The sequence below is a fragment of the Silene latifolia genome, chromosome X, assembly GCF_048544455.1.
Source record: "Silene latifolia isolate original U9 population chromosome X, ASM4854445v1, whole genome shotgun sequence".
Taxonomy (NCBI): Eukaryota; Viridiplantae; Streptophyta; class Magnoliopsida; order Caryophyllales; family Caryophyllaceae; genus Silene; species Silene latifolia.
Window position 1 is genome coordinate 80,564,760 of NC_133537.1, and position 12,434 is coordinate 80,577,193.

General features: G+C 38.8%; 1 protein-coding gene and 1 non-coding gene across 2 annotated transcripts; both read right to left on the reverse strand.

The window, feature by feature from the left end:
* Positions 1-1,283: 1,283 nt before the first annotated feature.
* On the reverse strand, positions 1,284-3,567 carry LOC141623425 (zinc finger protein CONSTANS-LIKE 16-like). The gene is made up of 2 exons (XM_074439534.1): positions 2,069-3,567; positions 1,284-1,794 (listed from the first exon to the last, which is right to left on the reverse strand). Exons 1-2 carry the CDS (start codon positions 3,200-3,202, stop codon positions 1,540-1,542), a joined length of 1,389 nt encoding a protein of 462 aa, XP_074295635.1. The 5' UTR covers positions 3,203-3,567; the 3' UTR covers positions 1,284-1,539.
* Positions 3,568-11,045: 7,478 nt separating this feature from the next.
* On the reverse strand, positions 11,046-11,152 carry LOC141624342 (small nucleolar RNA R71). The gene has a single exon (XR_012534148.1). It is a non-coding gene; the product is annotated as a small nucleolar RNA R71 (small nucleolar RNA).
* Between the last annotated feature and the right edge of the window lie 1,282 nt (positions 11,153-12,434).

The following is a 12,434-nucleotide window of genomic DNA, read 5'->3' on the forward strand; positions in this document are numbered from 1 at the left end:
CCACAAAGTTTATGACTTGTGCGTTCCCAGCATAAGATAAGGAGTGAAAAGACTAGTGATGAATGGTCTTCTGAATTTTTGGCGTGACAAGAGAATCATACATGCCAATTGTAATTCTTGAATCATGTAAAGGCACACCCAAATATCTAAAAGGGAAGCTCCTTATGGAGAAGCCAATAGCCAGAATATGTTAGCAGTTTAACCTCATATGAGACCCCTCCAAAATAAATATAAGTCTTCTCAGCATTTGCATGAAGACCAGAAATATTAGCAAAAGTATCCAAAGCATTCTTAATAGCACAAACAGATGGACAATCTCCTCTGATGAATATCATGAGATCATCTACCTTTTTGTCTTCCAAGCACAATTAAGCTAAACAATCGATGAATTACATGTAAACCATTACCTAAATGTATAATCGCATATACTATAATCAATCTAATGAATTATAATCATGAAGCCTATGAAAATACCAAGAAGAATCCCTTTCGAATATTGATGAACTCACTGAGAAAGACTATATGATCGTACGTAGTGAAGAATCTCTCGCTAGTAGAAGACAAATCATTGGCAAATCCCTAATTGATAATCATAGGAAGGATAATTATTGAGAGCGATTAGGTAGATGCGTGTTTGAGAGGGCTCTAAGGTTTCTAGGTAGCCAAGAAGATCTTAGCGAAGGAAAATGAAAAGACTCATCGGCTGAAATTTGTATTCATACGTCGATTCTTGTGCCGACAAAATCAAATCGACCGAGTACAACGACCTATTCCGTCGAGTAGCACTGACTAGGTCGAGTCCACTAGGCACTCGGTCGAGTGGACACCACTCGATCGAGTCCCTCACTCTAGTCCCTCCAGAATGACTCTCAACGTGTAATGGTCCGCCATACATGGACAAGGACACACTTTCTATGGCTCTTACACCAATCGGGTTGGATATTACTCTCAAAAAGGGGCGGGGTATTACACATACTACACATCATCTGTCGTTCCTCTCATATATATAAAGTCACGATCTGATATAACCTGACCTCGATTTAACCCAATCTGACCTGGCCCGACCGACTGACCCGATTACGAGGCCACCTCTAATTTTACCGTCACACATAATTTATCTGGCTTGGAGTTATTTGTATCTAACGCCAAACCCAAGTATTTCAACGGAATGAAAGTAAATGTCTTATTACTAAAAGTGACAGCGGCACAAATCATTACCGGTACGTTCTGAGCATGCATCCTGGCTTTATGTCCTTTGCAGTGAAGTTTGTCCAACACAAATGTCGAAAATCGATCCTGATTTTATTCTAGTACTGTACATTATTCCCCTTCAATACAAAGAATCTCACTTACGCCAAATGTTTTTTACAACTTTTCAGCAACGAGGGTTTTTCTCACCCTAGATATTTCACTTAGATGAAATATATAAGGCTGCCAAATTCTAAGTATGAGTAAAAATAAACATAGTAATTACGTACAAATTAATATCTCAATATATGCAAAATTAATTGCATGCCTTTGAATTAAATACAAGAAAAACTACTTCTTGGAAAGCAAAGGAAAGACAGTTGTAGTTGGTGTAAATGAAGACCTTTTAACAAATCTCCCTTTCATTCTTGGTCTCTTTTCTGCATTCAATTTTCTCACTTCATATCTTATTTTCTTAGAGAACAATCTTGTTCTTCTCTTTTCCCTATACCTTGACACTCTTGCTTCCCTCCCTCCGTCTCCACCTCCGCGATTTCCTCCTGTTCCTCCCGTCTGTGTATCTCCAAATAACGTGTATTGTCCGCCCTGATACAAACAATAACACCAACATGTTAATTTTTGAGCTAAGTAATCGACTTTTTATATTAAAAAACACAATTAAAAATGTAAAAGTTAAAAAGGTGTCATTGCTTTTAAAATTAGAAAAACAATTAGAGTGGATTTAAGAAAAACTAATAAATTGGAAAAGAAGAGTGATTTGTAGTGTAAATATTATTTGCTAAATTCAGAAAGGGAACTATTATTTTGGGAAATATTTGGGGAGAAAGGACAATAAAATTGGGATGGAGGGAGTAATTACCGAACAATGAGGCCATGAATCATCGGGACTAATTTCGGGGCGCTGCCCATCCATCCAAGGAGAACCTTGGCTAGACCATGCTTCACTAATTGCCTCATAATCCAACCTCAACAAAATCTTGCTTGATTTATTCATTAACACCAAATTATTATTATCTTTTTCGTCATCGTCATCATCAATCCCTTCTAATTTACATAATTCATGATCATCTCTTGCTCCACCTACAATTGAGGAACCATCAACAATATGATGGCCATCTTGGTCGCCACATGACACCGGGAAATTGTAGTCAAAACTCAAATCAAAAGGCACCCTAAACCCTATATCATCACTCTCAATATCAATCTCACATTTCTTGATTAACTCCCCACCACCCTCACTTAATACATTTTCTTCCTTGACCACTTTACAAAATTCTACTATATCACGTTCTTTTTCGTCGTCATCAATAATTATATCATTAACATTATTACTATTATTGTTGTTAATATTAGGACTATGATCTAATAGTCCTAAGTCTTCAATCCCATAACACTCATCATCAAGCCCTTTACCCAACAAGGTCTCAACATCGGCCGCAAACTCTTCGAGGTCTAAATCCGATGGTAATTTAACCATGAATTGATGATCGTTTTTTGCGTCTAGAGTTGGCGTAGTAGACGCTGAAGTGCAAAATTCGCTTAAAAACGGGTCGTATTCCGGTACACAAAAGAGCAATTGCTCCTCATCTTCCCCATGGGACGAGGAAAACGACATCGTCTCCTCGACCCCAAGGTCAGGTACCATATGAGACGGGTTTTGTTGCCCGCTTGTCATATTATTACTAGAAGACAACTTGGATGAGTTTTTCCCATGACGTGGAGTACGAGGCTTTCGGGTCAATCCCCGGTGCCAAGTAGGCAAATTGTCAGACGACTTTATCGAGGCGGTCTTTAAACGGACCCGCTCGTGTCGTCTAGCCAATGGGTTTGCCGAGTGAACAGAGCCGTCGCATGCTTGGCATAGGAACGCATCGTCTGCAGCACAGTACCAACGCGCCCTTCTCCGGACGCAACAATCGCATGCACGAGCGGTCTTACCGCTCATGGCAATCGCCATATTATTACTATTATTATTACTATTGTTGGATGTCATTTAATTTATTTTTTGTTGCAAAATGAACAAAAAAAATGTATTATTATTATTACAATTAAAAGTGGTAGTGGTAGAGTTAAATTAAAGGGAAAGTAGTTAATGAATACTGTGAGGAAATAGAGATGAACCGTTGCGTTATGATGCATAAAATTGCAATAATTGCAAACGCTTTTGGGAAGGTTTAAGAGGTTTAGGACGGTAGGTAGGGTAAAGGGTAGAAAGGGACCCTTTTATGAAGTGGAAAGCGCAAGTGTAGAGTTACAAAATAGTGAGGTGGCAGTAAGTGAAGGGTTAGACGAGTTTTAGGACCAATTAAAATAAGCCTTATCTTGCATCTTATTGGTTAGGGTTTGAAAGTTCATCCTAAATTCTGCAATCTTATTGGTTGAATGTTTTATACAAGGATTTCTTGTGGGGTTGTTTGTTTTTAGATGAGGATGAGCTTACGAGTAGGACTCTCTCTGAATTAGCAAGATAAAAATCAAAGGTTATCCGCATGAATTGTTCTATGATAATCCATTACATGAAAATGAAGTATTGTGAATAGACAGCTAAATTAATTACTTAATGATCATAATTACGTTTTTCAAATACATAGTTTACTCAATTATATACTCCATTCTATTTTTTTTTTTTTGGTAAAATGTAAATATATAGTATGAAAGAAAAAAAAAATGTCACCATACACGAGTTGTACCGAGCACACAAGATGCCAATACCAACCCAAACCAACACTTAGACGGCCCAGGACACGTCTAACAAGCTATCCAAATTGGCCCAAGACCATAATTGGACATGACACATCCAAATCAAAACCCAAAAATAAAAATGTCTCTGTCTCTCTATTACAACAAAAACAGGTATGACACTAACCCTAGATCGAAAAAGGGGAACATCTCCTCTCTACCCATATCTCGACACCTTCATTTTCAATTATGAGAATCCATTCCTCATCTCCATCTTCAAGCTGGAACTTGATGATAGTTCTGAGCCTACTTCGTACGACTTTGATGATATCTTGAGCCACATACTATGTTAGGCTTAATTAGTTGAAGCTCGATTATGTAGAGATTCTGTTGCCTCCATGTGTGATAAGCACTAGCATTCATGATAGCGTTGGTGACCCCTTTCTTCAAGTTGCTACCTTTCTGTTTCCGCCTCCAATTCAAGGTATTTTGGTAAGGAATATCAACTGATCGAAGCCAATCCGTCACCTGGTTCAGCACTCTCTGACCTCCCTCTTATTCTGCCTATTGTTCCCCTTTCTTTTTGCACAAAATTAAAGAAATGAATTTGGACCACACAAAACATCCTACTCGCATAGAATTGAATTTGGACCACACAAAGGTTTTCAAATGAGGAAAGAAGGAACAAAATCCAACTAGCATAAAGCAAAGGGGGACGTAGATGCCAAATCTTTACAAGTGGGTTCATTCATGGCTCTGCCCTTGAATCCTCTTACCGCAAACTCTTTGAATGACACATTGGCCTTTTCGAAGAAACCTTCAATGTCACTTTCAATGATCACGGGCTCCATGGTAGGAGTCATGAGGTCTTTATCATAATCAAAGGGAGACAGGCAATCCTCCTCTTCATAAATATAAACCTCAAACTTCTCAAGTATATGTTCCTCAAGTAGATCGGTCTCATAATCTCGCTCATCTTGTGATTGCATCGTCCCTTCATTCCACTGAATCATGGCAAGATCCATGTCCTTCATCATTATTTTTCATTGTCTCGTCATCGTTATATGAGTCGTAGATAGGGGCCTTAATCCTTCTTGCTAATTCTATCTCCACCATACAATTTTCACTTCAAATGACACCTTTTCATATTTACAAAAGCTTAAGTGACTTGGCTCCTCCAACTTTGCATCCTCTATATCGAAGGTTACTCCCTCAAATTCGCATTCATGGATGATGTGTACAAAGTTGGACACCGATTGGGATATGGGGAGATTGACGTTTATGGCTTGGTGAGGTGCGGTTGGTGGGGTAGTTACAAGAATAGCCTCATAGTGTCTTTCAAACACTTCCTCCACTTCACTTTCTTCGTCAAGGGGTTCTTGGAGAAATTCAATTTGAGCCAATTTGTGTCCCGGCCAACTCTTGCCCACTTTGTACAAGGCCATTTAACAACTTATCTCTTCCTCATGTACTTGCCTAAAGAATTGTTGTTGGCTTTAAAGCAATTGTAGCACCAAGGTTTGCATGTAGGGGTTTTGGTTATATTTATGTTCTGGTTGGGTGTAGAGTTGGTCAAACAAATGATTAAGGAAGGCTTGATTTTGGAAGTGTTGTTGTTGTTGAAGAGTATTCGGGTTTTGGCATGGGATATTGGGGTTATAGTATGAGAAGTTTGTGGGGGTAGTTTGGGGTTTCATTGTAGAAGGTGTGGGATAAGCATGTGTTTTCTTGCTAGACAAACCTTCTCCATTCATACAAGTCATACCCAAATGCTCCGCTTTGCTCATACACTCCTTGTTGAAAGCTTTGTACCATTCTCATTGCTAAAACAAAGGAAGAAATACAAACACGCAAACTACACGAAATTGTTAAAAACGACTTTGAGTAACAAGTTCCTCAAGGTTAAAGCACAATTAAAATAGACAAACAAACAAGAACTTAATGACAAAACACCGTCCCCGGCAACGGCGCCATTTTGATGTTGGTCGCGTCATCAACAACCAAATCAAACATATTTATAAACTCAATGAACAACATAGCAAGAAGTAAGTCAAGCTCGATCAACGGGACGGTGTGTTTTGGGTTCTAGCTCTATCTATCTCAATTTATGCAAGTGTCAGGATTTGGGTTTGAGTTTATAGTCTAAACTACTATAAAGAAATATAAAAAAATTAAAGGAAAAGTATGCAAATAAGAGTAGAGATGTAAACAATTGGTAAAAGGCACTAGGGTGTCATGGGATCATAGGGGAAATCATGGTAGATCACATAAATGAGTCACATAGAGGGTTAACATTGGGTTCGAACCGAGTTGGTTTAGATCTTACGGTTCATAGGTCGACTTTGGGTCTCCGGAGTCGAGTTGGTTTATATCTTACGGCTCCTAGGCAAACTTTTTTTATTTTTTTCTTTTTTTGGTGAAAGGTAAAAATTCCATTAAGCACAAACAGCTATTACAAGCTACAATTTACATAGAAGCAATTTTAAATATCCCAACGGATAATACCATTACATTTGAAGACTATTGAACCATAATCTATCTCTACAATCCATAGACATCTCTGTTCTAGCCTTCAACCACACATTCAACTCCCTGATTAGCTGCTGAAACACTAGATCAGGTCGTAGAATGCTCCCCTCAACTCGTGCCTTGTTCCTCTGCATCCAGATTTGATAAAAGATAGATTGCAGAAAAGCCAACAAAACCCCTTTTTTAGCCTTTGAAGCTGAACTTTGCCCAATCCACATAATAAGATTGCCATTAGGCAACACCAATCCACACTTATGGGCATACAAATCTGGAAGTCTCCTGCTATATTCACATTCCTGAAACAAGTGTTCAACAGTTTCGGACGCATTTGAGCACAGCACACAATGATCATCACTCACAATGCCCAACCTAAAGAGCTTTCCCTTCAACTGCAAGGCATTCATTTGAATCAACCATCCAACAAATTGATGCTTGGGAATACACCAATTATTCCAAATATGGCTAGCCCACACCATACTCTGGAATTTGTTATTTCTCAGCAACTCATACCCCTGACTGACAGAGTAACCTTTGGTACCAAATATCCACTGACCATTAGGGTAACTAGAAGCCAACATATCTCTAACTCTACAAACATTCTTCCATCCCCAGCTAATGTCACCACTGGGATTATAATTAGTCCAGATACTATCCTTTAAGTAGACTTGATTGACCCATCTCACCCACAACCTGTTAGAGCAACAGTAGATCCACCAAACCAACCTACCAACCGTAGCATAATTCCAGGCTAGACTATCTCTAATACCTAGACCCCCTTCATGTTTAGGAGAGAAAACCTTTTCCCAACTAACTAAAGGAACTCTGATATAATCAGCACTACCATCCCACAGGTAGTTTCTGCAAATGGCATTAACTTTGTTCAGAACTCCTTTTGGGATCACAAAAATATTACCCAATAACTATATAATGCTGTAAGCACAGAGTTAACCAGGAGCAACCGTCCAGCATATGAAAGCTTTCTTGAACCAAAGCTCCTAATTCTGGATACCAACTTCTCCACTAGAATATTACAATCACTTTTCTTCATCCGCCGACAAGTAATAGGAACACCCAAATACCTGAAAGGGAGTTAGCCTTCAGTAAACCCAGCTACCTGGAGAATATCAAGTTTTACCCATTGCTGAACCCCATTAAAGTATGCATTAGTCTTAGTTAGATTCATCATCAGACCAGATGCACAAGAAAAAGTAGCAAAGGACCTAAGGAGAACCATAATGGAGTCAATGTCCCCCTTACTGAACAGGAGAAGATCATCAGCAAACATTAGGTGGGACAACTTCATCTTGCTACAGAGGGGATGATGTTTGAAAGGCATACTAGTAGTTGTATAATGCAAAATTCTACTAAGGTATTCCATAGCTATAGTAAAAAGTAGAGGAGATAAAGGATCCCCCTGCCTTAACCCTTTACCTCCCTTGAAATGCCCAAAACCTTCACCATTCAACACCAAAAAATAGGAAGCTATCTCCACACACTCCTTAATCATATTAATAAACTGTAGAGGCAAGTTCAAAGCAATCATCATCTGCTTTAGGAAATCCCAACTGACATAGTCATATGCTTTTTTAAGGTCTACCTTTAGCATAAATCTAGGAGATGCAGCTTTTCTATTGTAACATCTAATAATGTCCTGACACACTAAAATATTCTCAACAATACTCCTCCCCTGAATAAAACCCCCCTGATTATCACTAATGATAGAGGGTAAAACTTTGGCAAGCCTGTTACACAACAGTTTAGAAATACACTTGTAGATCACATTGCAGCATGAAATAGGTCTAAACTGGGTAACATTTTGAGGAAGGTCAATTTTAGGGATGAAAGTGATGAGGGTATGGTTAATTTGTTTAAGTAACTTGCCATTAAGGAAGAAATCATGAACAGACTGACAGACAAGATCTCCCACCACTTCCCAAACATCCTTAAAAAACGCACTTGAGTACCCATCAGGACCTGCAGCTTTATGAGAAGGGATTGAGAACATAACTTGCTTGATTTCAGCATTAGTAACTGGTTGCAATAAAAGACCATGATGTTCTGAGGAGCAAATCCTTCCCAGTTGGACAGTAGCTAGTGAGACATCACTGGTACTAACAGCTGTTCCCAACAGATCCCTATAGAACTCCATAAAGGCATTCTGAATCAAGGTAGTATCTTCACACATGCCCTTTCACATCTGCAATTCTGAGAATTTTATTTTGAGCATTTGATGTTACCATTATTTGAGCATATTTAGTCCCCTAATTGAGCCTATTTTGCATACTATTATATCATTCCATAGCCATTTTATCCGTCAAAACCTTCCTATTTGCTTTTCTACCGCATTTCATATGTTTTGTAGGAAAGAGGATAATAAGGCGGAAATTCCCGTCTTTCGTGCCTATTCGGAAGCTATTTGACGATGTTTGATGGACTAGTATGAAGAGGAAGCAAGAACTAAAGACCAATCCCGCAAGAATAAAAAGGGAAGTGAAGAAATGAGATGCTGCCACAGAATCCGAGCGGCTTACCCACAAGACGCCCGTCCCGCAGTGACAACCCGTGCGTCCCAGCAACAAAGACGCCCGGATTCCTCCAAAGAATCCGAGCGGATTACCACGAAGACGCCCGTGCACCACCACAACAATCCGCCCGTCTTCTTCCTCGGACGCCCGGATTCCCTTACAACAAATTTCGTTTCTTCTTCCTCCGTGAAAGATGCCCATCCTTCTAAAAAGACTAGCGTTTCCCTGCTCTAAACTCAAAAGTGTAATTACTAATTTAGCCTTAGTTAACCTAATGAATCCCTACTATAAATACCCCATTTGTAATAATCAAAGGGAGGCATCAATATAGGGAGATTAGAGGGGATCTCTAGGAGCTAGAACAAATCCTTCCTTAGATTAGATTAGGAGTAGATTAGAATAGATTACTCCTTAATCTTTCCACAAATTACAAATTAATCTCTCCTTAATTATTGTTCAAGTTCATAACTTTTGGGTAATTGAAGATTATTGGGTTATTATTGGAGGATTGACAACCCTTCATCAATCAATCAAGTTTCTTCTATTATTCTTTGCTTTATTATTTGGATCATCTCAAGTTTGGTATAATTCCTTTACTCTTTAATCTTTATTGTTCATTTCTTCATTCTATTATGATGTTTATACTTGTTGTGATGATTGACACCACTAATGACATATTTTCCATGATAATGAGTGAGTAGTTTCTTTAGCTAGGATTAATGGGTAATTAGGGGAAACCAACATGGGATTGATTCATGCTTAATCTAATATGTTTTCATAATCAAATTGCTTGCTTGTTGTGATGTCAACTTTATGCACATGTTATGTTTGATGAAATGCTAAGCCTATGAATCCTTGCATTATTACCATCTCTTATCTACTCAATTTGACTTGTAAGATACAAACCAACTCGAGTCTTGCTAGACCATGCATAGAAGTTGAATAGGAGGAAAGTAAGTCGACTTGTAGGTGTTGTACAATCTAATCGATTCGGCTCCGGGGCCCAACTCTTCCTATGAACCGTAAGACATAAACCAACTCGGTTCCTCCATAACACTAATTGCTTGCTTATAATTGTAAACATGTTTGTATGATCAAAACCATGAATTCCCTATGACCCCATGATATTCTAGCACTTTTAATTATTTGCTTATATCTTTCCTTTTATTGCTTGTTCTACTATATTATTTGCATTAGTCTAGACACAACTACAAACCCAAACAAATTGTGACACTAGCATAAATTGAGATAGATAGACTTAGAACCCAAAGCACACCGTCCCATGGATCGACCTCGACTTACCGCTAACTAGTTGTTTGTTGAGTATTATAAATGTGTTTGATTGGATATGTGACGACCAACTCTTGTCCCGATCAAAATGGCGCCGTTGCCGGGGACGGTCTTAAATTGTTTTAGATATTCTTATATTGTTATTAGTTGTGTGTTTCTTTGCCTTGAGGAAGTAAAAATCCTCAAGGTTTGTTCTAATTGTTTTCAAGTTGTTTGATATTTTGCATGTCTAGAAGGTCACAAGGTGACTTGTTACCTTTTGATCGTGAAATTGAAAGAACTTTGACAACCAATAAAAGACTTGCTAGGAGAAATTTGAGAGGTATTGGTGAAGTTGTAGATATTCAGCCAACTATTGAGTTCATCAACCCTTTTGCAAGAGAAGGTGAGTAGAACCCAACACAAAATACAACACAAAATACAACACAAAATCAACCCACAATGCCTAATTTTTCATCACATTCCATACCCACCGAGGAGAACCTACCCAATGGTACTCCCACACCACAACATCTAACCGGAAATTTTATTGCTAAATCCGCATTTATCCAATTAGTCGAAAGAAGCCAATTTGGGGGGATGCCTAGTGAAGACCCTCATTCTCATATGGAGACCTTTTGTGACTATTGTGATGTGATTTCTCAAACCGGTGTAACTCAAGACCAAATTCGATGGGTCTTATTTCCTTTTTCTCTAATTGGCACCGCAAAAAAATGGTTGAAGGGCCTTGATAAGGCCACTCTCGGAATTGATTCTTGGAAGAAGTTGGCTCTAGCTTTCTACAAAAAATTCTACCCACCGGAAAAGACTAACATGCTAAGAGCTCAAATTACGGGTTTTAAGCAAAGGGATGAATAATCTTTGTATGAAGCTTGGGAGCGGTTCAAAGGAATTTGTCGCTCATGTCCTCATCATGGACTTAGCGAGTGGTTCTTGGTACAACAATTTTGGAACGGTCTATATGAAGATTCAAAGAACATTCTCAACATGGGATCAAATGGAATGTTCACCGAACTTGATGACAATCAAACTTGGAACAAAATTGAGGAAATGGCGGTCCATAACTCACAATATAGTAGACCTCACAAGGCTACTAGAGGAGGAAAGCATGAAGTGGACTCCGTTACTCAATTGGGTGCTCAACTTAGTGCTCACATTAATACCATCAATTTGAAGTTTGAAAAAGCTATGGCTAGACTTGAAGAAGCCTCAAAATCACCAAAGCATCATGTTAATGCCATGACGGCATCTTCATCAATCCCAAGTGGGATATGTGAGAATTGTGGAACTTTGGGACATGATCGAAGTGAATGTAGGGGAACAAATGAACAAGTGAATGCTTTCCAAGCATACAAGAGTGGTACCCCTTATTCCAACTATTACAATGAAAACACCAAATTCCATCCAAATCTCTCATACAAAAGCCAAAATGTTCAAAACCCTCAAACAACATACACCCCACCTCCCATGAGAAACCAAAATCAAAGACCCTTTTACAACCAAAACCAAGGTTACCAAAATCAATCTCCATACAATCAACAAAATGACCAAGGTTTTGATGTTCAAAAAGCGGTCCTTCAAATGCAAAAGAATCAACAAGAATTTTTCACTCAAATGCAAAAAGATAGTCAAGCAAAGGAAACCACCATCAACAACATTCTAGCTCACACCAAAATGTTTGAAACCCAATTGACTCAACTAGCATCTTCAAGCTCACAAAGACAAAAGGGGCAATTACAACCTCAAAGTAATCCCCCAAGACATGAAACGGTTAGTGCCATTCACTTGAGAAGTGGTACAAGGTATGAAGCACCGAAGAAGCAAGTTGAGAATGAGGTTGTGGAAGCTAGTGATAAGGAAGAAATTGTGCAAAACTCCAAGGATGGAGAATCATCAAAAGAATAAATTTCAAAGAAAAATGAAGACAAGGTCAAGGAGAAGGAGCCCATTGTGATTAGACTTCCTTTTCCGAGTCGTCAAGCCAAGCCCGAATATGATGACCAACTTGGAAAATTTATGGAAATTGTGAAGAATTTGGAAGTCTCAATTCCTTTCACGGAATTAATCAATCACGTGCCGGCCTATGCGAAATACATGAAAGACATCCTCACAAAGAAGAAGTCGATCCGGAAGCTTGAGACTATCGCCTTCACTAAGGTGAGTAGTGCAATACTTCAAGGGAGTTCACCTCCAAAACTCAAG

Excerpts from the sequence above, each read along its gene's own strand:
- LOC141623425 (XM_074439534.1), bottom strand. The coding sequence starts at position 3,202 with ATGACATCCAACAATAGTAATAATAATAGTAATAATATGGCGATTGCC. Across the intron at positions 1,795-2,068 it reads ATTCATGGCCTCATTGTTCG|GGCGGACAATACACGTTATT; the intron begins GTAATTACTCCC and ends TGTTTGTATCAG.